This window comes from Botryllus schlosseri, chromosome 11 (assembly GCF_051294905.1).
Source record: "Botryllus schlosseri isolate E-star chromosome 11, Bs_hap1, whole genome shotgun sequence".
Lineage (NCBI taxonomy): Eukaryota > Metazoa > Chordata > Ascidiacea > Stolidobranchia > Styelidae > Botryllus > Botryllus schlosseri.
The window spans coordinates 11,580,403-11,608,193 of NC_137246.1; the positions used below are offsets into that span (position 1 = coordinate 11,580,403).

At 39.5% G+C, this 27,791-nt stretch overlaps 1 protein-coding gene across 3 annotated transcripts in view; it reads left to right on the forward strand.

The window, feature by feature from the left end:
- The first annotated feature begins 988 nt into the window (after window positions 1–988).
- Window positions 989–27,791, forward strand: part of LOC145450942 (dynein axonemal heavy chain 6-like) — an 87,429-nt gene continuing 60,626 nt past the window's right edge. Inside the window, exons 1-18 of one of the 3 annotated variants that reach the window (XM_080329429.1) lie at window positions 989–2,256; window positions 6,291–6,377; window positions 7,670–7,777; window positions 9,182–9,324; window positions 10,489–10,562; window positions 16,614–16,763; window positions 17,058–17,191; window positions 17,253–17,426; window positions 17,960–18,138; window positions 22,967–23,116; window positions 23,183–23,300; window positions 23,900–23,990; window positions 24,400–24,613; window positions 24,774–24,975; window positions 25,232–25,324; window positions 25,418–25,503; window positions 26,350–26,553; window positions 27,573–27,696. In XM_080329429.1, the coding sequence (XP_080185555.1) occupies window positions 2,167–2,256; window positions 6,291–6,377; window positions 7,670–7,777; window positions 9,182–9,324; window positions 10,489–10,562; window positions 16,614–16,763; window positions 17,058–17,191; window positions 17,253–17,426; window positions 17,960–18,138; window positions 22,967–23,116; window positions 23,183–23,300; window positions 23,900–23,990; window positions 24,400–24,613; window positions 24,774–24,975; window positions 25,232–25,324; window positions 25,418–25,503; window positions 26,350–26,553; window positions 27,573–27,696 (2,421 nt within the window). In that variant the 5' untranslated portion in view covers window positions 989–2,166. Of the gene's footprint in view, window positions 2,257–6,290; window positions 6,378–7,669; window positions 7,778–9,181; window positions 9,325–10,488; window positions 10,563–16,613; window positions 16,764–17,057; window positions 17,192–17,252; window positions 17,427–17,959; window positions 18,139–22,966; window positions 23,117–23,182; window positions 23,301–23,899; window positions 23,991–24,399; window positions 24,614–24,773; window positions 24,976–25,231; window positions 25,325–25,417; window positions 25,504–26,349; window positions 26,554–27,572; window positions 27,697–27,791 lie in introns of those variants that run through there. The other 2 variants (XM_080329430.1, XM_080329431.1) reach the window with 2 other exon arrangements.

The following is a 27,791-nucleotide window of genomic DNA, read 5'->3' on the forward strand; positions in this document are numbered from 1 at the left end:
AATATTGTTGCTCCTTTTTGAAAATGAAAGAACGCCTAATGTATCAGATTGAATCTAACTATATTCACGATTACGAGACAGAGTGTCGTTTAACATATGCGACTTTGCGTTTGCACTCGCAGAAAGACCCTCGACTATGGGACCTAGGCACAAAATGAGTGACGCATGTTGGTGGAAACTTTCGATATCGATATGTCCAGACGCCGATAGCCCAGTCCTTGCAAACTGAGCCCAGCGATATACAGCAGGCCCGCAATATAGTTAGGTGACAATATTATTGACCTTTAAACTTCGAAAAATTTTCGCGCTTTGCGCGGCTAGTGGCCCGCGCAACAGTTCGCCAATCGAATGTGGCCCTTTGGCTGAAAAGGTTGGCCAGCCCTGGTATAGGAGTTTCAAGTTACACTGGATACAAGCTGAATGGGGCATTGGACCTATAGCTGATTGCAAATGTAATGTTTATTTTTCTTGCCCTGTCCTGCAGTTTGCATCAAATATGTGTTTAAAATATCCTCGGATAATTGCATCCTCTAACCTAAAATGGGTGAAAGCATCGGCCTAGCTCGATACCAGTACCTTTTTTCTTAATAATTCAATTGAGCCCTTGGTTATATAACTTATTATACGATAAAAGTGTGGATTTATATGGTATAGAAAAGTAATAGGGCTAAATTTGTCTAAATTTGCATATTTTGGGTATCTGCCATAGAGCAAAAAGTTGATGTGATAGAAGAAAACTGGCGGCATTTTTGGAATACGCACACCAAAATTAGCCTAAATCAAGTGCAAAATCAAAGTCAACAAATTTTTAGTTCGAAATTGATGCCCAGTGTAATCGATCTTTACTATCTCCACACACCAATATACTACACCATCTTAGCAAACAGTAGATATCATATTGATTTAAAACAAAATTAGTCCAGATCATATGCAAAACAGGCTGAACAATTGATACAAAGGCAACAGGCTAATTCATTTGCGCATCTTCCGCTGTGCTGTAATATGAATTGCACGCTTTTTCCGCGGAGAGTTGGTTCGATTTCTTTGAAATGAGGATAGTCATGTTTGAAATACGGTCACTCTCATGTTTGAAATAAGGTCAGTAGCTATATTCACTATAAGGTACCAACCTATCCAAGGCACGATTTCGCAGTGGTAACCCAGTCCGAACACATCCCAGATATGATGTCCAAACACGCCCTAGACTGGATGTCCGAGTGTCAACACAATCCGAAAACACCCCAGACGCCATGTCTGAATGGCAACACAGGACGAACACACCTCAGACACCATGTCCTAATAACAGCACAGGCCAGACACACCTCAGACATGATGTCCGAACACGCCCCGGCCCCAGAGGCCCCAGACATGATGTCCGAGTGTCAACACAGTCCGAACACATCCCAGAAACCATGTCCGAATGGCAGTACAAGCCAAACACACCCCAGACATGATGTATGAACACGCCCCAAACACGATACCCGAGTGTCAACACATTCCTTACACACTCCAGACACCATATGTCTGAATGGTAACACAGGCCGAACACACCTCAGACATCATATCCGAATTGCAGAACAGGCTGGACACGCCCCAGACACGATGTCTGATATAAACACAGTCCGAACACACCCCAGACACCATGTCTGAATGACAACATAGGCCGAATACACCTGAAGATTGATCACTTATGCAAATTATTGATACCTGCTGATATGATTTATATCAACTCTCTCACCACAAATATCATTATGGTACTGACTACTGAGTGTACAGTATATAGCCTAATATTCTGACTTTTCAGGTATTGAGTGGTAAGTGAATTATAACATGATAACATTCTGTATTATATCCTCCTGGAGTCCTTGATAACACCTCCTTCATCCCTTATCTTAGATATATATCACATTCTCTAGTACGTTTTTATTACTTACACATCATACTATTGAATTCGGTTTTCGTCACCGGATATCGCGCTGACGTTTGCTTAGCCATATAATGATCAAATCATCTAGATACAGAGTGATCAACAGTTATAAAACGTTTTAAACTTAATATATTAATAATTAGTCTATTTCTGTTTTTAGGGATTAACTATACTGTGGTGCAAATGAAACATTTATATAAAATACATAGTTTGATATTGGTGCAGATACCGGTCTAGATATGGAGAGGACTGCTGTGACCCATGTCAAGAAAAATCTTACTGGTAATGAGAAAGCATCAGAAGGTGTTAGTAAAGGCTCTCAAACTCAGGTAACAATTACCAGCATTGTAGTCTAGTCAAACAATGTTTCGAAAATTTCCATTTATCGTTTTTTAGGTTGACCATTGCTTTGCAGAACAGTGATTTGAGCCTGGAAATATCTAATAATTTGCTAATATGCTATCCAAATGCACGTCATTGGAATGTTGCTTTTCGTCCTGTAAACTCTCAATAGGCCTATAACAGTAAGGTACTCCTAGTAGGCTACTTGTACTTTGCTTGCATGGTCAGAAGGCATTATTTGTGATTGACATGGAATACTTCATGCTGGAGAGCTATTCCAAGCCAACAGTGATCACTAAATCATTGTAAGGGCATCATTGTAATTATTTTCTACAAATTTATCGATTACAGCATTTTAAAGTGATTTTTAACGATTGGTTTTGATATCTAATCCATTACTTTGTAAAATGAAGATTACTTCAACATTCGAAATTCACAAGGTGAACAGATGTGACCTAAAAAGAAATAGGGATACAGTATATACTCTTGATCAATCAATTAGTTTCATTAATATTTTCATCATTTCAAAACACCACAAAACTGCGATGCAATGAAAAGATAGGAGGGGGTCGAAACGACTTGGAGTAGTCTTTGTGATCAGAGATCCACCTGGCCTAGGCAAAGTAAAGATGAGGCATGCACACTGAATGAAAAGTAAAGCAGACAATAGAAAAGACAAGCGACAAAATGAGGTGGCATGCGGCGCAAGGCAAGATCGATGTTAGGTCGGGGTCCGGTAATCCTGACGGCTGACTGCCGAGATGCTGTTCCACAATTGGGTTCCGGCATACTTGATAGAGCAATGCGTTTTCTTGTATTCCGTCCTGATCACATGGTAGTTGTTCTTCGTTGACGCGCATGAATGGTCAATTTTATGAACCTTAATGTAGTGATACCGGTATTATGTTATAAATATTAATTTACTACCGGTAGTTTATTGGCCCACTTTGACTCTGGTCGTCATCATGTTGAATGTATTTTAGATATAGGTATAGGCCCACAACTTTGAGAGTAACCCGTAATTTTCCGAATATAGTGCGCCCCCATGTATAATACGCACCCTTAAAATGGAGTGTAAATTCTGGGAAAAAGCCTGTACCCATGTATTGTACGAACCCTGCATTCGCAGTACATGAATAGTTGTGTTTTAGTACACACTGTTGTGCTGTTTTGCGATTTCACTGTCGAACAATCATGACATAGCCATCGCTAATCATAATACAATTAACGGCATCGTCTCTAAACGAGAGTAGATAGTAGCCAAAGCCTGCGAAGATGGTGACGTGATAGTTCAGGCTAGCGACACACGACATGTTGCGCATGAGGCCCATTACAATTACAGATGCGATTGCTCAAGCCAACGGTTTTGTTGGGCAGACCAGTCCACCACCATTACACAAGCGATTATATCTTGCGCACATGGACTCTTGTGTATGCGATTGTTAAGACCTGTCGTTGACGCGATGAATCAGCAAGGATTGCAGTGCACGCTTGTAGCAATCAGCGACCTAGTTTCGCTGGCGCACAAAGGCAAATTAACTCAGCAAGAGATCGCGTGCTGTGCTGACGACTCTCGTTAATTGGCAACACGCTTTTCGTTAATTGGCAACACGCTTCTCTATTTGGCAGCGCGTTATACTCTATAATACAAATTACGGGCACGATGGCTAGCCGTGATGCGCGATTGGGAACAAACATGAAGAAAGGTGTGAATTCAAGTTTTTGGTCGAGGGAGATTTTTTTCAAGGCTTGCTGTACCCATGTATAATACGCACCCCCGTATTTTAGGGCAAAAAATTGGTAAAATTTTGCGCATTATACATGGAAAATTACGGTAATAAGAATATTGTAACACAAACTGAATGCTGAATTATTACTTAAAGTTATGAACACCACGAGCTCATGAGAGTTCATTATCACCCTTCAACACCAGATTTTATAAGCCATATTGCTGGGGACTAACACATGTAGGCTAACTGGTACAGAGAGTGAATTCTGGATGTTGACTGCATTTGTGAGTGTGATGGTTGCATGAGCATTGAAGAAAAATGGTAGTGATGAGTGATGTGTGCCTGGTTCGGCTAAGAACCACTGTTCAAAAAGTATTGTAGTGCTTACTCAGCAAATAACTTCATGGAAGCAATATGGTACAATAAGAAAAGCACAACTATGATTATCCAGGATTCCAAGTTGATGAAAAAGTTCTATATGGTGTGACCATGACCAGTATACCTATTGTCCGCATAATGAATAAGTAAAGTGGCAGGCTGGAACATATTATAGGGGCTCAAAATATATGTGGTCTCAAATTCCAGTGTGATAAAAAATATCGTGGCAGCCATTTTCCTCAGAAAGCCACCGTTTTGAAAGTGCAGGTAAAAGATTTACCTTACATAATTGGTACTTTGCTGTTGATGTTACTTACTGTGCTGTCGATGTAAGGAGTCATTGCTTCATAACTATTTTCGTAATGTCTGGCATGCATCACTTTATCGACGCAATGAAGCATAGAATTTTTTACACTCTTTTATATTTAATTTGAAACCACATCGTAGCCTATGTAGAGCAGAATGCCGCTTTTGTAAAACAAATCAATGCAACCCAGTAGTCAGAGTAGTACAAACTACTGGATTTTCAAAAAGCGCAACTAGAACTACCCAATTTTCAGAATCAGTGACTAGAACTGCCCAATTTTCAACATCCGCAACTAGAACTAGTTACTTTTCAAAACCCGCCACTAGAACTAAAGCTAGAACTGTCGACCTTTAAAATACACAACTATTAACTATATCAGTGTTTCTTGATCGTTTTTTTTCGGGCACACAATATCAGTAATTTATTAAATGTGTAGCCTAGTTATTGTGTAATGTGGTAGACTTTTGTTTTTGTTATTCACTGAAAATTATGGGCTCCCCGAAGGCTTGTAAATTAGAGTAGGGCAGATCTGAGCATTTTACGGCCCGCGTGCCAAATTGCGTTTGTGTTTGTTTCTTCGCCCTGGTTACGTAGTGGACGACTTTACCAAGCTGCACACCGCTCGGGATAGTGACCATGCTGTAACACCCCATACATTTTGGTGTCTTAATAAAAGGACGTGTCTAGTAACGCATTCACTCAGAAGCTTGTGTTAACAATGTAATTCAGTGCTTTAAGTTTAGAAATTATTAGAAATTAATCACCACAGAATACAGTGCAAACTTTTGACTTGACCGCCAGCGTACTTCCTGCCTATGATTCTCAGTAAAATAGTTGCGATCAGTGACGTAGGAGTTCCAAAGTCATTAAAGGTTAAGAACCATAGAGAACAGGATTTCATTTTCCTAGGCAATACATCAATTTATATTTTATCAGAAGTATTGAACATTGACATTGAACGGGGTTTCGAGTTTGAAATCAGAGAGATTCCAACCCCAAAACACATCTGCTGACTACGCCACTGTTAGCATCGATGGCTCTAAGCACGCAACGGCTGCACAAACATCATTCAGCAGAACACCGGTATCTCAATTCACGCAAAACGACGACTCGTGTTTTCTAATTGTTCTGCAACTAATATTTTTTAAATGTGCAATTATAACTAGAACTAGGCCTACCTACTGAATTTTTAAAATCTGCAACTACAACTAGAACTACTCACTTTTTCTATCTGCGACTAGAACAAGAACTACTCAATTTTCAAAATCCTCAATTAGAACTAGAACTACTTAATTTTCAAAATCCGCAACTAGAACTAAAACTACTGAAAAAATATTAGTTAGTTAACCGACAACTGACTAAAGGGTTAGTTTGTACAAGTCTGGCAGCAGTGTGCAAGTTGCGTTATCCACATATAAGACCTTGTTTTATAGGGTCTCTTTTTTTCCTGTAATAGATATTTCTTGAAAAAAGCTTATTCACAAATCTGATATGTATTGTGACTTATAATTAAGTTGGATGAATGTTCCGAGCTCGACAAAAAAACAACGACGTTTTCAGCCTGCAATCTTGCCATTGAATTACATCAATTTGAAATTTTTTCCAGCTCAATGAACAGAATCCTGCAATCTGGAAGAAAAAGGAATCTGATATATTTTTAAAAGCTGACATGTTGGGTCAAAAGAAAGAGAAGGTGAAATAATACTAATTTTTAAGTTTGCCTTATTGCAACATCAATTACAGTGATACATTTATTATAACTCAAAGACTTTTCAGGTGCCTGTTTTCAAGAGTTATCGGGACACTAGAGGGTTTTATACAGATTTAAAAGCAAAACTATTATGGCACCGTAAGTCATAGCAATTAAAATAACAAACCATGGAATATGCATTGTAGTAATGGTAACAATGAACTTTGAAGTATACGGTAAGTAGCAAACAAAATCTTAATAAAATGACAATGATATACACAAAACAGACTAATGAGTTGTACGGAAACTCTCTATGTTTACATAAAATGGGCTTCACCAACGGAATAATTTTGGATTCTAAGACTTTTAAATGAAACAAATAACTGCATCTTTTTACAGCTTGCAAGTTCCGTGCGGATTAATTCCGGAATGTGCTTCATGTACTTCTGATTTTTTTTGAGTCTTCATTCCCCTCAACCCGAAATTCCTATAAAACCCTTGAAAATTCTCCCCCCAATAAAACTTTGAAAGGCTTTGTTTAGTAAGAAATTTCTGTTGGTGCATGTTACGATGCTCCAGGATGTTATTAATATGGTCAAACCGTTGGTTGTATTATCTTTTGACTTTAGTCCACCATAGTGATATGCCGGATGTCACAGACAAGCTTTTTGCTTATTTGAGTGCACCTAATAGGCTATCCCTGTAATTAGACCAGCCGCTTCAGTGTCCCAACAAGCAAGAATTCACTGTTTGACAGCAATTCGCAGACATTCGCTTATATTTATAACAACACCATGAATCTCAATTGTAAATCAATTGCATAGTATATTCATATAGAAATGAAGCCGAATATTTTCGGCTGACACTCGTCAGGGTAATCGTCAGCAAGTAGTAAAGAATTGGAAGAACATCGTATATCAACAATCGCATCACAAAATATGACGTCTGCAGCATTGTTTATTTACAATTTTTACAATTTTACAATGCTGGAGACATCATATTTTGTGATATGATTGTTGATATACAATCTTCTTCCAATTCTCTACTAGTTGCTGACAATTACCCCGACGAGTGTCACCCGAAAATATTCCATTTCCTATCAATATGAATATACAATGCAATTGTATATTGAAGTTCTGTACTTTCAAGAAGCACTTGTAAGTCAGTGATTGATCTGCATCTTTTTATGACCTAAGTTAGGGTCGTAATTCGTAGGTTGGAACCACTGCACTGCAGTAGCAATTATGTAGTCCTTCATCAAATCTATTTGTACAATTAGCTAATATTTGTTACAGGATCTCATGTCCAGATTATATGACTCTACCACTTCGGAAATATCTTTGCAATTGAAGACAGAAAGTAATGAAGCTTCTTTTATGAAGAAGGAACCTTCAAATTGCCATGTGAGACTTTCTTAAAACTGTAAAGGCCTACAATGAAGCCTATTTACTATCAAGTTGAAGTTTAGCTTGCTGCAACATGAGTCTTTTTCAGGGTGTTTCATTCAATCATTTTAAATAACACAACTCCTAAAATATCTGATTATCGTTTCGCAAGCACTACTTTAAGCATTGTTCAATGATGTGCATCGGAAGTCAATTTAATGTAGGCTGCCTATAAACGTACTGGTAGGTATAACTATAATTGTACTGACCAAGCAATAATTCATTGTCATAGTCAGTATCTGCGCATATAGGGGTGTTAGAAAATAACGTTTGTTCTCAAATTGTTCCGTCAACTTGATAAAATTGTTAGGTTAGCCTACCTAATTAATGGCTGCACACCAAATTTGGTTCAATTCCAACCAGTAGCCGCAGTGCTACAAGAGAAGAAGGTTTTTTATCTATTATATAGATTTTCAAAATTTTCTGTTAACCCCATGAAATTGATAAGTCGTCTATAGAAACGATGCTCCCAAAATTTTGCTCAATTTCAACCAGTGAAAGTGGAGTTATTGTAGTCGAAAAATTTGGATTTGAATCAAATAGTATTTACGGGGACCAGGTTACTATTTTATTCATGTAAAAATTTAGCCAACCTAACAATTTTAAATAATAGGCAGTAAAATTTAAAACACCCCTACTGCAAAAACAGTTTTTATATCAGCCAACCAATGCCTCAGCTCTTATACACAGGGCAATGATGTGCTGGAATTAATTGTATTTATGTACCAGTACCGTATCCAAGTTCTTGCTGGTTAGCCGCAAGCTCAAACACTACTCGCTAATGATCTCTTTTGTCGGCATACGTGACAAAATATGTCTAATACATAACACTGGTCTGCACAATTTTCGCGGCAGATTGTGTTTGGTTCCTAATTACATAATTTTCGGGCACTGAATCTGCATCTGACGTTGTTTTGTTTCTGTTGCGTCACATTTTTGAGATATATATGTTAATCATAAAGGAATTCTCATTGTCAGAAATTGGCAGAAGCCACATTTGGCTTTATCGTAAAGCAAAATCATGACTAATTTCAACTCTGAAAATCTTGAAAAAGCGACCCACTGTTATGTAATAGGTTTCATGAGTCGTCTGTGGCCTCACATATCCTATGTAATTTCGGCTTCATCAGAAGTCCTGCTGAATCATGTCTCGACATACTTTCAGGAAGAATGCATGTCACTAATGATATGATATTGTTAATTAGGATGTAAAATCATGTTATGGAAATTGAAATGTTGACAATGTTTTCAAATTCCAAGGTAGTCCATTACACCAAGGCCACCAGTCCACCAACTTGATCTTCATATGATATTAGGTTTGCCCTCAATTCAGGAAATTTACTCTCATAAATTTCAATTTAGAAACCAAACATACCTTTGAATGTCCAGTCTCGTTTTCGGACAACATTTTTGAAGCAGGACCAAGAATGCAAGATATATCGAATAACAAACAATACTCTGAAGAAATTTGAAATGGGCGAAAAGTCGAACGGTTCATCCATCGAGTATGAAAATTGCAAAACTACTAATTTGGATACTATTTGACATTGTTTCCCGAGTTATGAGCATGCGACACAATGGAAAACGACAGTGACTTTATAATCGAAAAACTTGCCCTGACCTGAAGCAGCGTGCCAAAATATCAAAATATTGCCAACTGGCATGCCAACCATATTCAATTTTGTCAGGCAATGAATCCCACTAACCATCTATATCTGCAGCTGGCAATGGCATCGGTTACATCAGTATGATTCTTACAGTATATTACGCGAAGGGTATAAATTTTGGTCGCTACAGCACTATACCTGAGAATGTATATAATATTTGCATCTTTTAATTTAATCGCATAAGGATCGATCTTCTGTACTGTACTTGTTGACCAACATGCGGTGGTTATTTTAGTTCAATGTTTTATCGCCTCCAATCATTTTGGAAGTGCACACAGCGCATGGAGTCGTATGTTGCTGGAAACGTGTGTTTCCAAGCGTGGAAATGCTGGTTCATATAAGGTAGTCGTGCTGCCACATGCTGCACAGTGCACACTCCTTGACTAAAGCCTGCAAACAGTTTCGTACGATATTTGGTTGAGCTATATATTTTTGTGGGTTTCCTAAAATCAAGAAACTAGATCACGGTAATTCACACGGAGCGTGAAAAAAGTTAAGATAACTAAAATCTGCCCCAAAATACACTGTTTTATGTTGATTTAGAAAAAAAATAATTTGTGGTCGTCTGCAAGCTTTTCCCATTTTGAAAACTTATGTTAACATGGTTGGCAACCAACATGGTTATAATAAGCCGTGTTCGTCAAATCATTTGGCATGCAATGAAAAATCATCTCACGTGCCACAAATGACACGCGTGTCGGGGTTGCCTACCCCTGGTATAGAACATTGCCGCAGGATCCATATTTTTGCAATGAAATCAAAATAGTTTACAGTAGATAATGATAACATGATGATCATTTGGGGATCAACAAATGACGTTATGGTTTTAATCCTCTGACTTTGGTGAAGATGTCTAAAATATAACTGGGTAGATATGTGGATATTCGAGTTGTTGCAGAATTGTATTCAGACCAAACATGAAATTGATTATGATTTTAAGAAAACAAAACAATAGTGTAGCGTTCAATATCATTTCATGCCTATAGCGTCATTGTTTTGCAGAGGTAAGGCCCAGTTCAACTACGGAGAAATGCAATTACATCTTTCTAAAGGCGATGAACGGAAATCCATGGATGGTAAATTCCATTTTCAGCTACTACTCTGAAACTGTAAATGTGTTGGTGTTTTTCGGTAATTTATGACCGAATCTCTACTTGTTACATACTCGTTTACTGTTACTACTGTGTAACTTCGTCTACCAGTTGTACGTTCATGTATTTATCACGTCATGAACACAAAATATTTTCTAGATTTTGATTGTACTCGCAGCATGTATGCCCTCTAGGCTGTATGTTATTGCTGTCTACTGTTTTGACCACTTCATTCAGTATAAGATACTGATATTAGGGGAGAGGAGATCAAGATGAGACACTTTTCTGATAATTCAACGCCACTTTAAGAGTAATGCCTTCTGAGGATTAATTTTGGTACCAATGGAAAGCCTGTGATCTGTAGTATTTATGACTATGGCTTGAGTTATATTGAACAACATACTGATGGATTATTTGGCCCTCAAAAATCCTTGCTCAAATGTCTCAACTTACCCCCAGGCGAGGGTAAGATGAGACACCAGGCAATTCTTGCTCATTACACCACCAATTCATCCCAGATGATGAATCAACTAACAACATCGTGAATAAAATATAATAATAATGAAATAATTCACTTTTGAAAAGAATTTGTACATCATATATAAATTTAAATGACATCGAAAACCAATTATGCATGAGATCCAGCAACAGTAAGAGTTTCGTTATTATTTTGTTTTGTAATGTCACATCTGGTAAACTACTAGATAAATAATACATTTTGTGTGCCTTACACGGTAAATTTTGAATCTTGCGAGGCCTTCAATAGGAAAGTCGTCTGATACCTCGCCAAAATGTCTGTCGTTTCCCCTCAACAATTTGGCTTCCGAAACAAACACCAAACCGCTCATGCCCTCTTAACAGTGGCCGAACAGTATTATGATATCTCAGAGAAGCGAAATGCGGGATGTAGCATTTTTCTCGACCTAAAAAAGCGTTTGACTGCGTAGATCATAAAATTCTCATCTCGAAATTCGCGCGTTACGGACTTCGGGGCCCACAACTTGAGCTCATGAAAAGTTACCTCACTGGACGCCAACAAATGGTTGCGATCTCAGACACCTTGTCCTCTCTTCACCTGGTGACCTGTGGTGTGCCCCAGGGCTCAGTACTTGGACCGGTCCTTTTCACCTCATATGTCAACGACATTTTTGAAACCTCCTCATTGAACACCACACTGTTCGCTGATGATACTCACCTCCTCTCTTCCGCATCTTCGACGACAGAGCTGGATGCCCTGACTGGTGACCAAATGCCCAAAGTCCTCGAAATCGCAATTGCTGACAGTAAATTCAAAAAATAACCTAACCGTTAATATCGCTGGTCAGCCCGTTTCCAACACAGATAATGCCAAATATCTCGGAGTTTTACTGGACTCGAACATGTGCTGGTAGAGTCATATTCAGTCCCTAGAAACTAAATTATCACCGAAGTGCGGCCTGTTCTACAGCCTTGGGCGCTTCATGCCAGCATGGGTTCTTCTGATACTCTTTAAATCCTTAATCCAATCGAAGTTACATTATGGCATCCTCTGTTGGGGGCTGCCAGTAAAACTGCACTCAAGCCACTGCAGAAACTACAGCATAAAGTACTCCGAATCATAGCTAGGGCCCCAAAGGGGCCTGGCTGCCCATTAGGGCTGTTCAAATATAACTTTTTTTCCCGATTCAAGCCGGTCACCTCTTCACTCGTCAGGTTGCAGTAGAAAACCTTGCTCACCAAATTTCACTCGATTCCAACCAGTAAAGGCCTCCGCAGATCGAATTACAATTTTTAATTTATTATGGAAAATTGAAAAAAAAAAAATTCCAAATTTTTCTGCCAACCCAATCAAATTGTTGAGCTGTCTTCAAAGACGTTGCAAAACAAATTTGAGTCAATTCCGACCAGTAGAAGCGGAGTTATGTGAGTTTTTCGATGATAATCCTCCGATTATCCTTGATCGGTGGATAATCCGCAATTTATCAATGAAAAACTCACATAACTCCGCTTCTACTGGTCGAAATTGACTCAAATTTGTTTTGCAACGTTTTTGAAGACAGCTCAACAATTTCACGGGGTTGGCAGAAAAATTTGGAAATTTTTGTTTTCAATATTCCATAATAAATTAAAAATTTTAATTTACTGGTTGGAATCGAGTGAAATTTGGTGAGCAAGGTTTTCTACTGCCACCTGACGATTTAAGAGGTGACCGGCTTGAATCGGGAAAAAAAAGTTATTTTTGAACAGCCCTACTGCCCATCCAATAAGTCGCTACTGAAGAGATTCGGCGTCCTAAACATAGAAGATATGCGGAAACTAGAAATCGCCAAGTTTATGTATCAGTTTCACTGCGGTCGTTGCCCCGAATATTTCAATGACTTCTTTACCTCTGAATCAAAAGCACACAACTACAACACACGCGCGTCCACGTCGTCCAAATATCGTATGATCGACCGGAAAGATCATCGCTCTATCAAATATGCCGGACCTGATGTGTGGAACAGCAGCCCGCCGGCCATCCGACAGTCGACGAGCATGTCCACATTCAAGTCGAAATACAAGCAATTACTACTAAATAAATACAGTCCATCCTCAAGATTACCGGACCACGACTGACCTATCGATCTCGCTTCCCATGACATGCCGCCCTATTTCTTGTCGCTTTCTTTTTCTATACCGTATTCTTTACTTTCATTCAGTGTGCATGCCTCCTCTTTACATCGCCTAGGCCAAGGTGGGTGTCAGATTCCATAGACTACTCCTTGTCGCTTCGACATCTTCCTGTCTTTTTCATTGTATCGCATTTTTTGTGGTGTATTGAACTGATAAAATTGCTAATAAACCAATGATGATGATGATGATACCCATGTCTCAACTTACCCCCATGATTTTGTCTCATCTTACCCCCACACCTCAATTATTGTTTAAACTTGAATATTTTTTTTTTGTCTATTACTTTTCAGAGGTAAGTGCATGATTACACAGCTAATATTGCGCTCAACCAGCTCCAGTAATGTTGTTTTATAACATGAAGTAGCCTACTATGATAGATATTCCCTTACAAACATGAATTCACATAACTGACATAGACTATGAAAATATAGTTTTTGGCATTTTTCTGCCCAACCTCAAATCTGTTTGCCTTGTTAATATGGTAGGACTATAAAATGACATTATGGGAACAGCATAGTTGAAGGAATCTGTTCATCAGAAAATTTTTCTATGAAAAAATTGCATGTCTCATCTTGCCCCGTGTCTCATCTTGGCCTCCTCTCCCCCATAGTTATTAATCAGTAATCACCAATATGTAATGAAACTATTTCCATTCTTCATAAAATAAACTAAGGTCTTGCCTGCTCAAATCTTTTAGTGTCTCATCATCTCTATCCGTGATAGCTGTCTACTTGAAGGGAAACTGCATTTTGAATGTGCCATTTTCCTCAGAAACCCACCATATTATAACTGCAGCTAAAAGATTGCCACAAAAGTTTGTGGCACTCATTTCTTCACCTTTGCAGTTTCTCGGCGTGTCTGTGGAGTACGGATACCGTACGTCTATTTACTGTGACTAAAATGCCGTGGTTCAAAAAGACACAGTTATATCGTAATAACAGCTTTCAAAAATTCCTTCGCTGCCTTTATCATGTCGAGAAAGTGCGACTGAAGAATTGCTTGCTACAAGTTTCGAAATGGGTTAAAAGCGATTACGTCTGACCTTGATGCCGCAGAGATCTATAGATTGGTCTGGAATAATACCTTTCATTAATATTTTTTAGCCATAGTTCAAATAAGATGGGGTGTCTGAGGAAAATTACTGCTGGCAAGAATGTTTTTCCCACTTGCAGTGCCAATTTGATGAAACAGACGCATAAAACCCAGTAGTGTGTCAATGTAATAATAAATGTTTAGGAAAATTACATTAGCCAAAAAAAGTTATAGGCTACTCCAGTCCTCTATTGCAGTGGTTCTCAACCGCCGGTCCGCGGACCGGTGCCGGTCCGCGACGCCTTTCCAGCCGGTCCGCGAGGTATATGACAATTTTATACCTTTATTTCAAGATCCAATATGTGGAAGGCTTGACAACTGATTAAATAAATTAAACATCAAATTTTAAACTCATTCAGAACTTCGTGAAGTAACATTAGGTCTGGAAACATGTTCGATTGGACTTCAAGTCGTGTTATTTGACGACATGGGAGCGAAAACTACGATATGACTCGCTAATCCGCGCAGTTTGCGCAATCATTCGTTTTGGATTCATTCATTTTGTGAAGGACCGTAACTGCCACACCCCAAACCTCCCAATTGGAACGGGCTGAGCTTGAAGGGGGCCCAAAATTATTTCGTGAATGAACATAACTTTTTTTTTTGAAACGTTAACCAACTTTTTTCATTTTTTTCTCGCGCCTGGCGCGGTTTAGTTTCACTAAAAGTCTTGATTATTGGGCGTCCTTCCCCAAGAAATATATACTCCTGATATATAAAAATAGGAATTTCGGCGTCAGCCATTACCTCGCCAAAACGCGCCAACACATCATAAATTTTGGGCTTACGTATGACTCCAAAAAGTGTGCGAAAAACTTGCCAGCGAGATGACCTTGGCCGGAAAGGACTGCTCTTTGTTGACCGAAAACTTCGATGTATATATGTCTTACTGCCCATAGGCACCAAAATGGCTAGCGTGGAATCTCGCTGTCCTGGCAATCTGTACCCACAGGTAGGGCCGTAAAAGTCGTACCACGAACCCCATAAATTGGAAGGGGCTCAAGTTTGGAAGGGGCCCTTGATTATTTCGAAGCCGGATATGTTTTTTGTATATGTCATGCATATTGCGAAATGACACGAACACAGCGGTAATATAATCGAATGATACGTAGAAGTGAGGGTGGTATGGGAGACGAAGCCTTCATAAATAACCTATATCAAGGCCCAGGACCAGCGTTATGGCGGGGGCCTGACCACGTGCTGTCACGGTCCTGCCGACAGGACAAATGCCAGACCACAGGAAAAATTATTTGCCAGTGAAGAAATACCAATTTGGGATCGTGTGCGTCCTTTAGTTTAGTACGCTTTGGTGATTTGAATATCTATCGTCACTATGTAAAAGACAGCAGGTCGCGACATATTGACATACAATGAGGTAAATATTCCAATAGGCCCATCCGCATATGTTAATTATAATTAATTACGTGTCCTAAATTTTCCATGACGACACCCCAATCAACTCTACCGGTAAATCTGATAATTCTGAGTATAAAAAATTTACAGCCATACATATGAAATTAACAATATTATTGACCGATTCAGTTATGATTTATAGAATATTTTTGCGTTTGGTGCGATTATGTTACATAAACTCTCTCTGCCTATACTGAGTAGGTTGAATGTGTTCACAATGACTGGTAAAAAGTCCAACCAACTGTGGGGTATGTAGGCGAACCCTCCCAGAAGTTTGGTCTATCACCCTGTGGGAGGCCCAAGACCAATGTTATGGCCGGGTGGGCTGGCGATCGGCCCTGATTTTGGGATGGCCTGGTATAGCTGTTGTCAGGTGTGGCGCATTCTATTCATAGAAGCCTGAGTTGTCTGGTGGTAGTGGGCAATGAGAAAGGAAGCACGACAAGGTGATTGGCTCGACTCCGAAACGCTTATTCTCTTGATATTACCGTCGATTCAGAATGGTGGTTAAATCCATGGCCTTCAGCGCGAAAGACTGTAAATAACTCTCGGCGCTAGCACGTTTATCTGAGCATGGCCATTTTACCTAGACTCAGCAGACTCGCTACGGTAAAATCACATGAATACCTTCATGAACATATTCCATTAAGATAAAAATCCTGAACATGTCTCTCTATAGCTAGCATCATATACTTGCAAACATCGGTTGCATCCTTCACTTTTTCTATTGATTTTTATTTTTGAAAGTCCACCGGTCCGGCAAATATTTTTTGAAATTTTACCGGTCCGCGAGGTGAAAAAGGTTGAGAACCACTACTCTATTGTACCAAGCCGCCACATACCTTTTAGCAAATAGCAATATTCCTGATCATTTTTAAGGTACTAATAGCGAGGTTGAATGGGAACCAGTGACAGCGCAATCTCAAAGAGACTATAGGTCTACCAAATGTCGAACGAAGAACATTTCAAAGCAACCTGACTTGGGAGATATTATTTCCAAATATCGAGATAATCTCTATGATATCACAGGTATGAATACTGTTAGCAATTGATCCGAACAATTTTATAGAACGACATCTGATTCGATTGGGTTAAATTAGGACCAATATCCTTTATGAGTTACCAGGGTTGCCGGAAAGTGTATTTTTCATTTTTGCGAAGGGCTCGATGAATGCATATACCGGTATGTTGTTTGTGGGGTTCGATGCCTTCCAATAAAGCTAAAAACCACTGCACTGAACAGTGTAGAACAGGTCTCAGGATTGTCAACACTAGCCATTTCCAACACTCAATTAACTTCCAACATTGTATTCATATTTTTAGAACCTGCAGATAGCGACGTGGTCAACCATATAGTTAGGCTACGTTCAAATTTGAATTGGAAGACAATGTTACCAAGACATGGACCAGGTGTCAGCAGAGCCATGAAATTCACTGATCACAGAAATCCTTTACAGGTTCTTGATGTGATTTTTCCAAAATTTAGGCTATCATGTGACGAACACGATATTTTTCCAGGAACCAATCTTTCCTTTGGAAGACACTGGTGAATACGTATATGCGATTGAAAGGTCTGCTTATTTACCTGGCAAGGGTAGACGCACAAATCCGTTTGATTTGAAAGTTGTATCGACCGAAAATGCACGGCGTAGAGCTACCTATTATCTCATAACTGCATCGTCTGTAACCAAGGTGTGTCTTGAATATTATTTGAATTTAGAGGTATTGCTACTTCAGCTAATAAGTTATGCTGGAAGGTAGCCTATTCATCCACACCTAGTTAGCATTATATCGCTAATAGCTATCAGAACTGATGGAGACAGAGACTGCACAACATCCATACTATGTCAGCGGGCTTCTTATTGACACTTACATCATTTATCATAAATATCATGCCTATTGCTATGATTTCAATGAAAATCTCATGGCGTTCATGATCAGAAAACTACTAAAGTGCATATGTTGAGGTGCCGGAGTAATTGTCCATCATGACGTTAATTAATCGGTTTTGCAAGTCGCTCATATTTTAGGGGAATTTGGTAATAAAATTCTACGGCATATATTTTTTCATACGTGAACATTTTGATTTAGAATGAACTACTCCTGTCAGAATATTAATCTACAATATCATTGTTTTGCTGAAGATTTGGAGTGTTGTTTCTAAACCGCATATTTTATCTTCTCATTTTCTTCGATTGTCCCCAATATCATTGGGTTGTTTTAAGGTTACCACATCTGAAAATGAAGGAAACCATAGAGAAATCACCCCTGCAATCTGGTGGATATATGAGCAAAGACTGTTCAATATGATATGTGATCTGTCAGTATTTGAGAATTTCCGTATTTGGAAGCAATTCACCCTCTGGAAAATGCTCATTCGAAAGAAAAAAAACAGTGGATCTGGGTGCGTATTGTGTATTTTTACAGACCATTTCCATCTGGATCAATGGTAGTACAATGACCAATCCTAGTAATCATAGGCGCCGACTTACGAGGTGGCGCAGCCACCTCGTGTCCATATTTACGAGGTGGCGGCCACCTCGTACAAAATGCTCAAACGCCCAAGTGATTTGTGACCAGTAATTAGTAATCAGGCGGATTGATGCGACCTCGTTACAGACGTCTTCGATCTCAATACGCGGGTGTGCCAGGCTTGTAGCCACGTTGGTTTCGGGGATCGAGCTTCCCTATTTGAAACGCGAAACCCCGTCATTTTTAAATGATCATTCTAACTCTAATAACCAGTTGCAATTCAATAATTGTGTTATCAGTGTTCCGCACGGCTGATTAGCGAGAAACGTGTTACCAATTAGCGAGAAGAATCTGTTATGATCTCCCGTTGAGAAGGTCACGAAATTAGGTCATTCATTCCAGTGCGCATGGCAATCGTCGCTAGCCTGATTTATCGCGTCTCAAACAAATATGGTTCAGCAGGCTGTAACAATCGCATCTGCAGTAGGCCCACTTCATACTATATCATCGCTTGCCTGCGCAATCGCATCTGCATAGGCGGCTTCGGCCTGGTGTGCACGATATCATCGCTGGTCTACACAATATCATCGGCAATAGGCCTGGTGTGAAAGATATCATTGCTGGCCTAACTATCGCGTCTCAGGCATAGCATGCTTTGGCTCCTATCTCTCGCTAGTTTGGAGACAATGCGGTCGAGTTTACGCTAATTAGTGATTGTTTTATGTCATATTGATTAGAAAGCGACATGGCGAAACTGAATAACATCGAATCGCTGCAAACAGACTTTAACGTGCGTAATTGATTCCCGCTGAGACTTGAACGTAACAATCAGAAGATGTGTATCATGGCGTGAGTTCTGAAAGACGACAAAGGTTTGAACTCGGTGCCAGCAAGTTCGGACATTTTGATTTGCGAAAATTGTCGCCAAGACTGCGTAATACGCGCGCGTATTTAATTGCTCACCAGAGATCAGGGAGTCGCTAATTGACAGCACTCCCCGACTCTTTGGCAAGTTTATCATACGCCTAAAATCGTCAATACGAAGAGATTATATGATCGTCATTTGCACATGTAGCCTACTGGACCCGAATTGAATTGATGCTATATTGGTAAATTTGAAAAAAAAATCCAAATATCCCTAATTACTCTACTGGCTACGCGCCTAGCGTGTGCTGAGAAGCACCACGCTGGATCTCCTCTCCCGATCAGGCGCCCAAATAGACGTTCTGCTTTTTTGAAATCTAAATTATGTGCGCCCATATTTGTTTACAAAACCATTCGTGAGCTAGCTAGCTTCGTGATAGTCTTGGTAATCGGAGCGCGAAATTGGAGGTTGTGTTGGTGTGTGCCTGGAAATTTGGAATTCATTTCTGCGCAGATTCGTTTCTCTAACAATGCTTTGCCAGTGACATTATTCGGGAAATGCAGCAATACAGCTTCAATCAAGCGCGTAGCTAGGGGGTTCCGGGGGTCGGTACCCCTCCTTTAGAATCGCGAAACCCCCTTCTTAAACGCGAAACCCATTTCTTTTGAAATGACCGTTCTGACGCTAATGGTCGGTTGCAGTTCAATGAGTCGTATTATCAGTGTTACGTGCGACCAATTAACGAAAGGCGTGTTGCCAATTAGCAAGATTCGTCCGTGCGCTATGCACTGCACAGTTCACATTTCACAATGTAACGCGACACGATCATCCGCTGAGATGATTGCGAAATTGGATCATTCATTGCCGCGTGCTCGGCAATAGTTGCTAGCCTGATTTATCGCGTCTCCAACAAGCCTAGTTCCACTGGCTTGAATAATCTCATCTGAAATAGGCCCGGTGTGCACGATATCATCGCTGGCCTACACAATCGCATCTGCAGTGGCCCGGTGTGCACGATATCATCGCTGACCTACACAATCGCATCTGCAAGCGGCCTAGTATACGAAAGATATCGCTAGCCTAACTACCGCGTCTCGGGCCTACCATGATTTGGCTCCTATTTCCCGATGGCTCGGATAAAATGGTCGTTAAGTATATGCTGATTAGCGATTGTGATTAAAGAGTGACATCTCGAAACTGAATTACATCGAATGTGCGCAAACATATGCGACGCGTGCGACGTGCGTACGTCGTACATGCGTAATTGATTTCCGCTAATACTTGAACATAACCATCAAAAGCTGTGTGTCAACGCTAAAAAGAGGTAAGGTTTGAACCACCTGAAATCGGCGTCATTATAGCCCGTATTCCATAAAAACTTGTACATTTTGACTTGCGCAAATCGTCGCAGAGGCTATGTAAGACGTAAGACGCATTGCTAATCGCGCGTATTTAATTGTTCGACGCATTGATAAGCGCACGATATCATCGGTTGACCTACACAATCGCATCTGCAATAGGCCTAATACGAAAGATATATCAATAGATCGATAGCCTAACTATCGCGTCTCGGGCCTAGCATGGTTTGGCTCCTATCTCTCGATGGCTTGAAGACCATGCCGTTGATTGTATGCTGATTAGCGATTATGATTAAAAGAGTGACATCGCGAAACTGAAAGACATCGAATGTCCGCAAACATGTGCGACGCGTGCGTAATATATTTCCGCTAATACTTAAACATAAATATCACAATATGTGTATCAACTTGAGTTATAAAAGAGGACAGGTTTGAAGCACCTGAAATCGGTGTCATTATGGCACATATTCCCTAAAAACTTGGACATTTCGACTTGCGCAAATAGTCGACGTGGCTGGGTAAGACGCGTTGATGAGCGCGCGTATTTAATTGTTCGACGCTTTGATAAGCGCAGTATTTAATTGTTGACCACAGATCAGGGGGTCGCTAATTAACAGCACATAACAGGCTGGCTACGCGCATGGCTTCAATACCGATATAATGAGAAAACAATTGTCGCGACGAAATCTACTCAATATGGTGTCAGACTCAAAACCCATTCGTGGCGATACTGATTAGAATACACGCATTCTCGTTTGTCATTATCCGTATTTGGATTTAGAAGGAAATTTGTGCGGCCGTCAACACGTGATTCAATTGGTATGTGTTGGCGGCTGTCGGCATGCAAATTGAATTTACCAATTGACCGATGTACTCCCAAAATGCTTTGCGAACTTAAATCGGCAAATGCACCGATGCCGTCCAAATCGCTCTTTTAATCTGCAAATAATTGCCGCGATGCGAGTTGGTCAACGCGAAGCAAGCCAAGAAACCGCAAATACAATTACTGATTGGGTACGCGCTTTCGCGTTTCTAATCATCATTATTGTCTGCTTGAAATATTCGACAGTTGTCGTGTGTTACTTGACAGGCCAGTGCGTGGACGGCGCGTTGCGCTGAATAACATTGATGCAAATTCAGATTCTCAGTGACGTAAATTCTGATTTTTGTTTGATGCGTTCCGTCGGACGGACTGGTAGCGCTGGCCGCAGTTACACTTTCGAATGATCATACCGTTTTAAGATTCCATTTATCAACTCGACTGCATGGTATGATAATAATGAGTGCAGGGCTGGTATTACACGAATGCTGCACGTACACCAGCGGCATGTAGTAATGTGCGTTTTAGTGCAACGATGATGTCATCGATATGGAACAATTATGACGTCACAAGACTTCGCCACCTCGTAAAAAAATAAAAGTCGGCGCCTATGCTAGTAATGATAATTTATGTTTAGTCCAACATTCTGTAATATATTTACCAATCTTTTTATGCGAAGATCATGAAGTTAGCTGATCCGGGAGAATGCTAATCATATGATTAAAAACTGTTAATCGGGGACGCATTTTAGGCAGAGATCATAAAGTTAGCTGATCCGGAAAAATGCTAACGTTTGATTAGGAACTGCTAATCACCACGTATAAAGTAGGATAAGGTTACATGCAATGATTACTCGAGGTGCCCCGAGTTTTCAATTAAATGCGGTTATCTATTACATGATAATGCTAAAATGCGGTTTTAGCAGTCAGTTGTCAATTTGTTGAATGAAACTGCATGGTGCTGATAAAGATACTGTGACTATAATGAGTAGGATTATCATCATCGCGAAATCAAAGTCGTGCGTAATCGCTAACCAGCGAAGAAATGGATTGTAGAATATTGATAGATACATCGCTCTGCAAGGGTGGGTATGATAGTTCGTTGATTGTCTGATTGTTTAGTGAAGCCATTACCCAGGAGACAATCTTTAAGGTCATTATCGGAAATATTTGTGTAATGCGGTGTACGCAGTTTTTGTAGATAACTATTATCTATAATTTGTTATGGTTTGTTAAATCATGAGATTAAACCTAAGTTTATGCACTGCGATCAACCGGTTGATCCTTAATCCTGGGTGGTTAAAACCTGATGAACCAGATAACCGACTTGGAATCAAACTGCATGCTCTCAGCCCTTAGAATATTATCGTGATACCGTATCTCATGTGACCAGGCTTCCATGAATTCCTTTCAAATACTGGATGAAATATACTAGGTGATGAGAAAAATAATTTTGGAAATGAGTCAGGGGTGTGAAAATTTTCAAAATTTACCCAGATAGTATAAATTCATGGAGTTGATTACTTGCGTAAATGCCGATAAACAAGGATCAGATATGCTTCTTCACGCCGATGAACATGAGAAATTATTAACATATTTTCTCAAAATTCTCGGCCGGGTTTTAACTGTAGTCTAGCGGATTTCAGAATCAGCTGGTATCTACGTGTGATATCCTGAGAATAGTTTCGGTTATTGTATCTATTTCTCTTTTCATGCAGGTTGTTGCTGACCAAGCAACTGTTTAATGTTGATGTCTTTTTGCAAAAGTGTTTGCTATCTGTCCGAGCGATGTGTGAAGACGCTTGTGGCAGCCGTGATGGATTCGGGATTTCTGGCAGCGCCATCATTCTTGTGTCATACAGCACAAGGTATTTCTTCACTGATTTCAATGTGGATTCTAGACTGTGAGGTTAGCGTTATTTTTCTTGTCACAGACATACTTACACCCTGGATGAGTTTTGTGATATACAGAACAATAAATGTTCGGAAGCGGCTAACAGTCTCGAATCGCTGCAAAACAACATTGCTGACATGTGTTACAGAGCTTGTGCTGTGAGTTTTTACTCTTATTGTAGGCCTTCACTTATTTCCTTGTTTTTCAAAGGAATTAGATCCATTATGCTATCACATGTTTGAAGTTGAATGGATATGTAGAATTTATACTTAGGCCTATGTAAAGCGAATCCATTGCAACTTTTGCTGTAATCTTCCATCATGTCACACTTAACTTATTATCATTGGAGACTGTTTTGCATGAAGATGAAGCTATATTTGATGATGTGAATGTACTAGAGGTTGCACTGTTGACGCCTCTGCCACTTTTTGCGATTTCCAGGTATAGACCATTTTGCAAGCATTTTCGCAGTTTATTGAGACAATGCACGTCTACACAGAATCAAATTTTCAAGAAACAGACATTATTCTCCTATTGTCTGGGGGCCTGATTTGCTATCCAAGTAGTTTTCATACAATACGCTTGTTATATGCCTTTATTGACCATAGTGTTTTAAACATCAGGTACCGTATCATATTATTTATGTGCAAGCATGAGCTTTAAAAGTGTGAGATGCTATAGAAATAGGTTTGGTAAACTTTCATGTATAGTAGCATAATTTGTGTCATGTATATCAAATGTGGATTGTGTTGCTTAGGCTGCAGTTGAAAGTGAGGGAATTAGTAAGGATGTCCGATTGGGAAAAGTGCAGAGAAGAAGATACACCACCAAGCTTACCGTTGATGAAGGTATTCATCATTTTAAATTCTGTCAATGAATGAGGTACGCAGGCGGGACTGGTAATCGAAATCTCCTTTTCATACTCAAAATCCACCCTTTTGAAATGCCAATATTTCTTTGTTCGTATACAAATCACAAATTTGTGGCACGCTCTTGGGTAGCCATTTTGTAGTATTATACTCTGGTGTGTACAAAAAAGAGTAACTATCTCATCGTTCTTAGGAACTCCCTCAATGCCTCAGTAATAAGAATGTTTTTAAACCCCTTTTTCCCTGTTTATTTTGGTCGATTATAAGTTATATCATCAACCATAGTTTTTAATATCTTGTAAATGAAGCACAATGCAATTTTTAAATGCAATTCTGACAATTGTTTCCACCTGAAGTACATTTACTATTCTGATGACTATGAATTCAGATACCGGACCGACTTTTGCTCAATTGGCGATATGGCGTAAAACTTTATCAAGAATGAAAGATTTCATTCGTCATATCGACAACATACTTTTGGAATTACTGCATCGTTTGATCACAACTGCTGTGAAGTGCCTGCTTTCATTCATCTCTTGTTCCGCCAATTTTAATCTCGATGAGAATGAAGAGAATCTTCATCTAAAAGCCATCGCTGATTTGTAAGTGTGTTTTTTAACTTCTCTGAATAGTATCGTTTGTGCATTATCAGTTACTTAGTGATACTTATAAGTAGCATGTGGTATCAGTTGCTTATCTTTTGATTCTGAATGTGCATTCTTTTCAAATAGATATTTTGTTGATAATATCCTTGTGCCACAGGTACAGTAAAGTTACCTTGGACGGGGAACTAAATGGTCACAAATCGCTGCACCATTTGAAGAGGATAGTTACGGGTATTGAAGATCGGAAAGTTGTCGAATCAAGCACAAAACTTGCTCGTTATGAAGTTATTGATGCCTCCAAAGACGATGACGAACAATCGTGCTTTAGTTCATATACTGGCCTGCGATCAGGAAGCGTTGTGAGAGCATTTTATTACTTCAGTAGAAGGAATTGTATTGTGGAATATACAAACTTGCTTCTGATTAATGTGTTTTATGTGTAATCAATAATATGAACTGTCGACTGCAATCACTACTCTCAAATCATTTCAACCAACACTTATTTATTATGTCCATTTGGCCATCTTAACTTTCAAATTGTTTTGTTCCGTTATAACCCAATAGGAGAAGGAAATTGTGTATCTTGCTAACCCATAGAAACGACTGCTATCTCAGGTTTCAAATGACTCCGAAGACGATGAAGTGAAATCACAGGAGCAAGATAAGAGAGACGATGAATTGAACCGACTCCCACATTCCGTCTTCTTGGTAAGAAATTTGTCTCAATTATACTTATTAAAAGCTCTGCTTGGGTATTTTCTGATGAAATCTCCACGACTTATATCATTTTGAATGTTGCAGATTCGCCTACAATTGAATATTGCGGAATCCGGGAACAGCAGGAGAAGCAGTGCGAGCTCAAGGTCTAGCAGGAGACGAGCAAATATGTATGACTGCCTGTTGATTGTTACTACATGGGTCGACATTATTTCACTGAAATCACTCAGCTTGTGGTAAAACGAACGAATTACTGCTGATTGTGTCATAACCTGACGACAGGGTTGTAACCTAGTCACAAGGTTCAGAGTCAAAAGTCAATATCACTTTTATAGTGTTGAGTCAAGTCGAGTCATTTTTTCAATTCACCGTCGAGTCATGCTCGAGTCCAACTTAGCTAGTAGAGGCCCGAGTCCAAGTCAATATGTGCAGTTCTGCAGTTTATTTATTGACGAGAATTATAGTTTCTATACCAATTTTCACTGTTGAAGCCTTGAAACCTTGATTGGCGGTATCGTAGCAAACGAAACATATCGTACAAAGTTACAAAGGTTACTGGACATAGCACATTTCCGAAGTCATGATTATCCCACAACGTTGTCACCAAGTGGAATTAAATCGGTATTGTCGAAAAAATACCAAAGTATCATTTATGAGATGGATAACAGGCATTATATTCTATGTGGTGGCATAAACGGTACATATTTGAACTTTGAACCGTTATCACATCATAATGGGTGCTACTCGATTACTCGACTTGGAGCATATTACGTGATTCAGAATCGAATCACTGAGGTACTCGATTTTGCCCAGCCCTACTCGTGTCATTACAACGCGGCCTTAAAGATAGAAATTTCGAACGTGTGTCCACAATTTTTTTTTTCGCTTCCAAGCATTTTGTCCGAATAAAGAGGTGTCTTAATAAGCCTCCGCGGATTCCACAGTATAGGAAGTTATTGTGACTATTCGTATTTTGTAATTCAATAATTACCGGCAGGCCCTATGTGTTTTTCCAGGAGCAGGATGTCAGCAATTGCCAATTTGCGAGCGTCGGAAAAGTTGGACAAAGAAGATGCGGAAAAAATCCGCGATCGCCGTGGAAAACGGGTTTCATTCCCAAATCTTGAAGCTCTAGAAAGGAGCTCACAGGAGGATGATGATTGGAAATCAGGCACAAAAGATGATACTTCAGATCAAGATTCGCAGAGTGTTACAAGCAGGTACGCCTTTACATTGCTGGAATTTGTGGTCGATCTAGTTAATTGTTGTCACTGTCTGGAATTTGATGTCTAGAAAGCGTTATTATTCATGGCTAGCCTAATTGGCAGTCAGCGCACTACACTAGTAAATTATCGGTAACTGTTGTGTCACGTTGAAATTTCTTTTTTATAATGGAGTGACAGAGGAAGGAACTTTTGGAAAACCCCTTCTCAGAGTTGTAACCAAGTCACAAGTCAATCTCAGTTTTATAGTTTTGACTCAAGTCAAGACATTTTCAATTTTCCACTAAATCAAGTACGAGTTCAAGTCGATGAGTAGAAGCTCGAGTCCGAGTCAAGTTATTGTGTTTACGGTTCAGTTTATGAGTTCATTCCGGTTCACCCACTTTTTTCAACTCTGCTCGAGTGATATAGAATGGCTCGCATTCATAATATGGTAAATTTCCTCAGTTTCTTGGCTTATTTTCCAAGTATCAGGACAGGACTGATAGACGAAATACCCATAACGTAGTAACTTTACTACACTTCCAAGTCATAATGACTCGAGTACAAGTCGAGTCATTACAGAAATTGACTCGAGTCGAATCATTTTACGCATTTGAAAAAATGACTCGAGTCATTTCACCGAATCGTGACTCGAGTTGAGTCATGACTCGAGTGATTGCAACACTGTTCCTTCTAAAATCATAATAAGATAGCAACCTTTCTAGCGCTACTAGTGCACATTGTCGTTCAATGGTGATCTTGGCGAAATATTTGTTGACACCAATTTCAAGAAGTTTGGCGTCTGTGAGCTTGAATATTTTATGCTGGATCCATTGATTGCACTGAAGCAGTCAGGTATTCCATTCAAGTGTATGGGGAATGTGTTCAATCTATCTTCCAACCTTACATTATTTTGCATCTGTCAAGTTTTTAGTCAAGAATCAAACTTTTTCCAATTTGTAGGCCTACTTATGTGAGATGCGTTCCATGCCTTATCGTTGTAACCAATCCAAATATATCCACTTTCTTTCCAGTGCATCTCGGAAATCATCAAAAGCCATGGAAACGAAGCCAATTGTTATACTGTCGCCCACCAAGCCTGAGTTTGAGAATGGAATTCAAGATCTGCTCGACACGTTTGAAAGTGTTGTATCTGGCGTACGTTTTCTACCGATATATTTTAATATGAAAAATGCGTTCACTAAACAGTGCCGTGTACAATAACATGCAAATTATTGCTTGAAATTTATCAG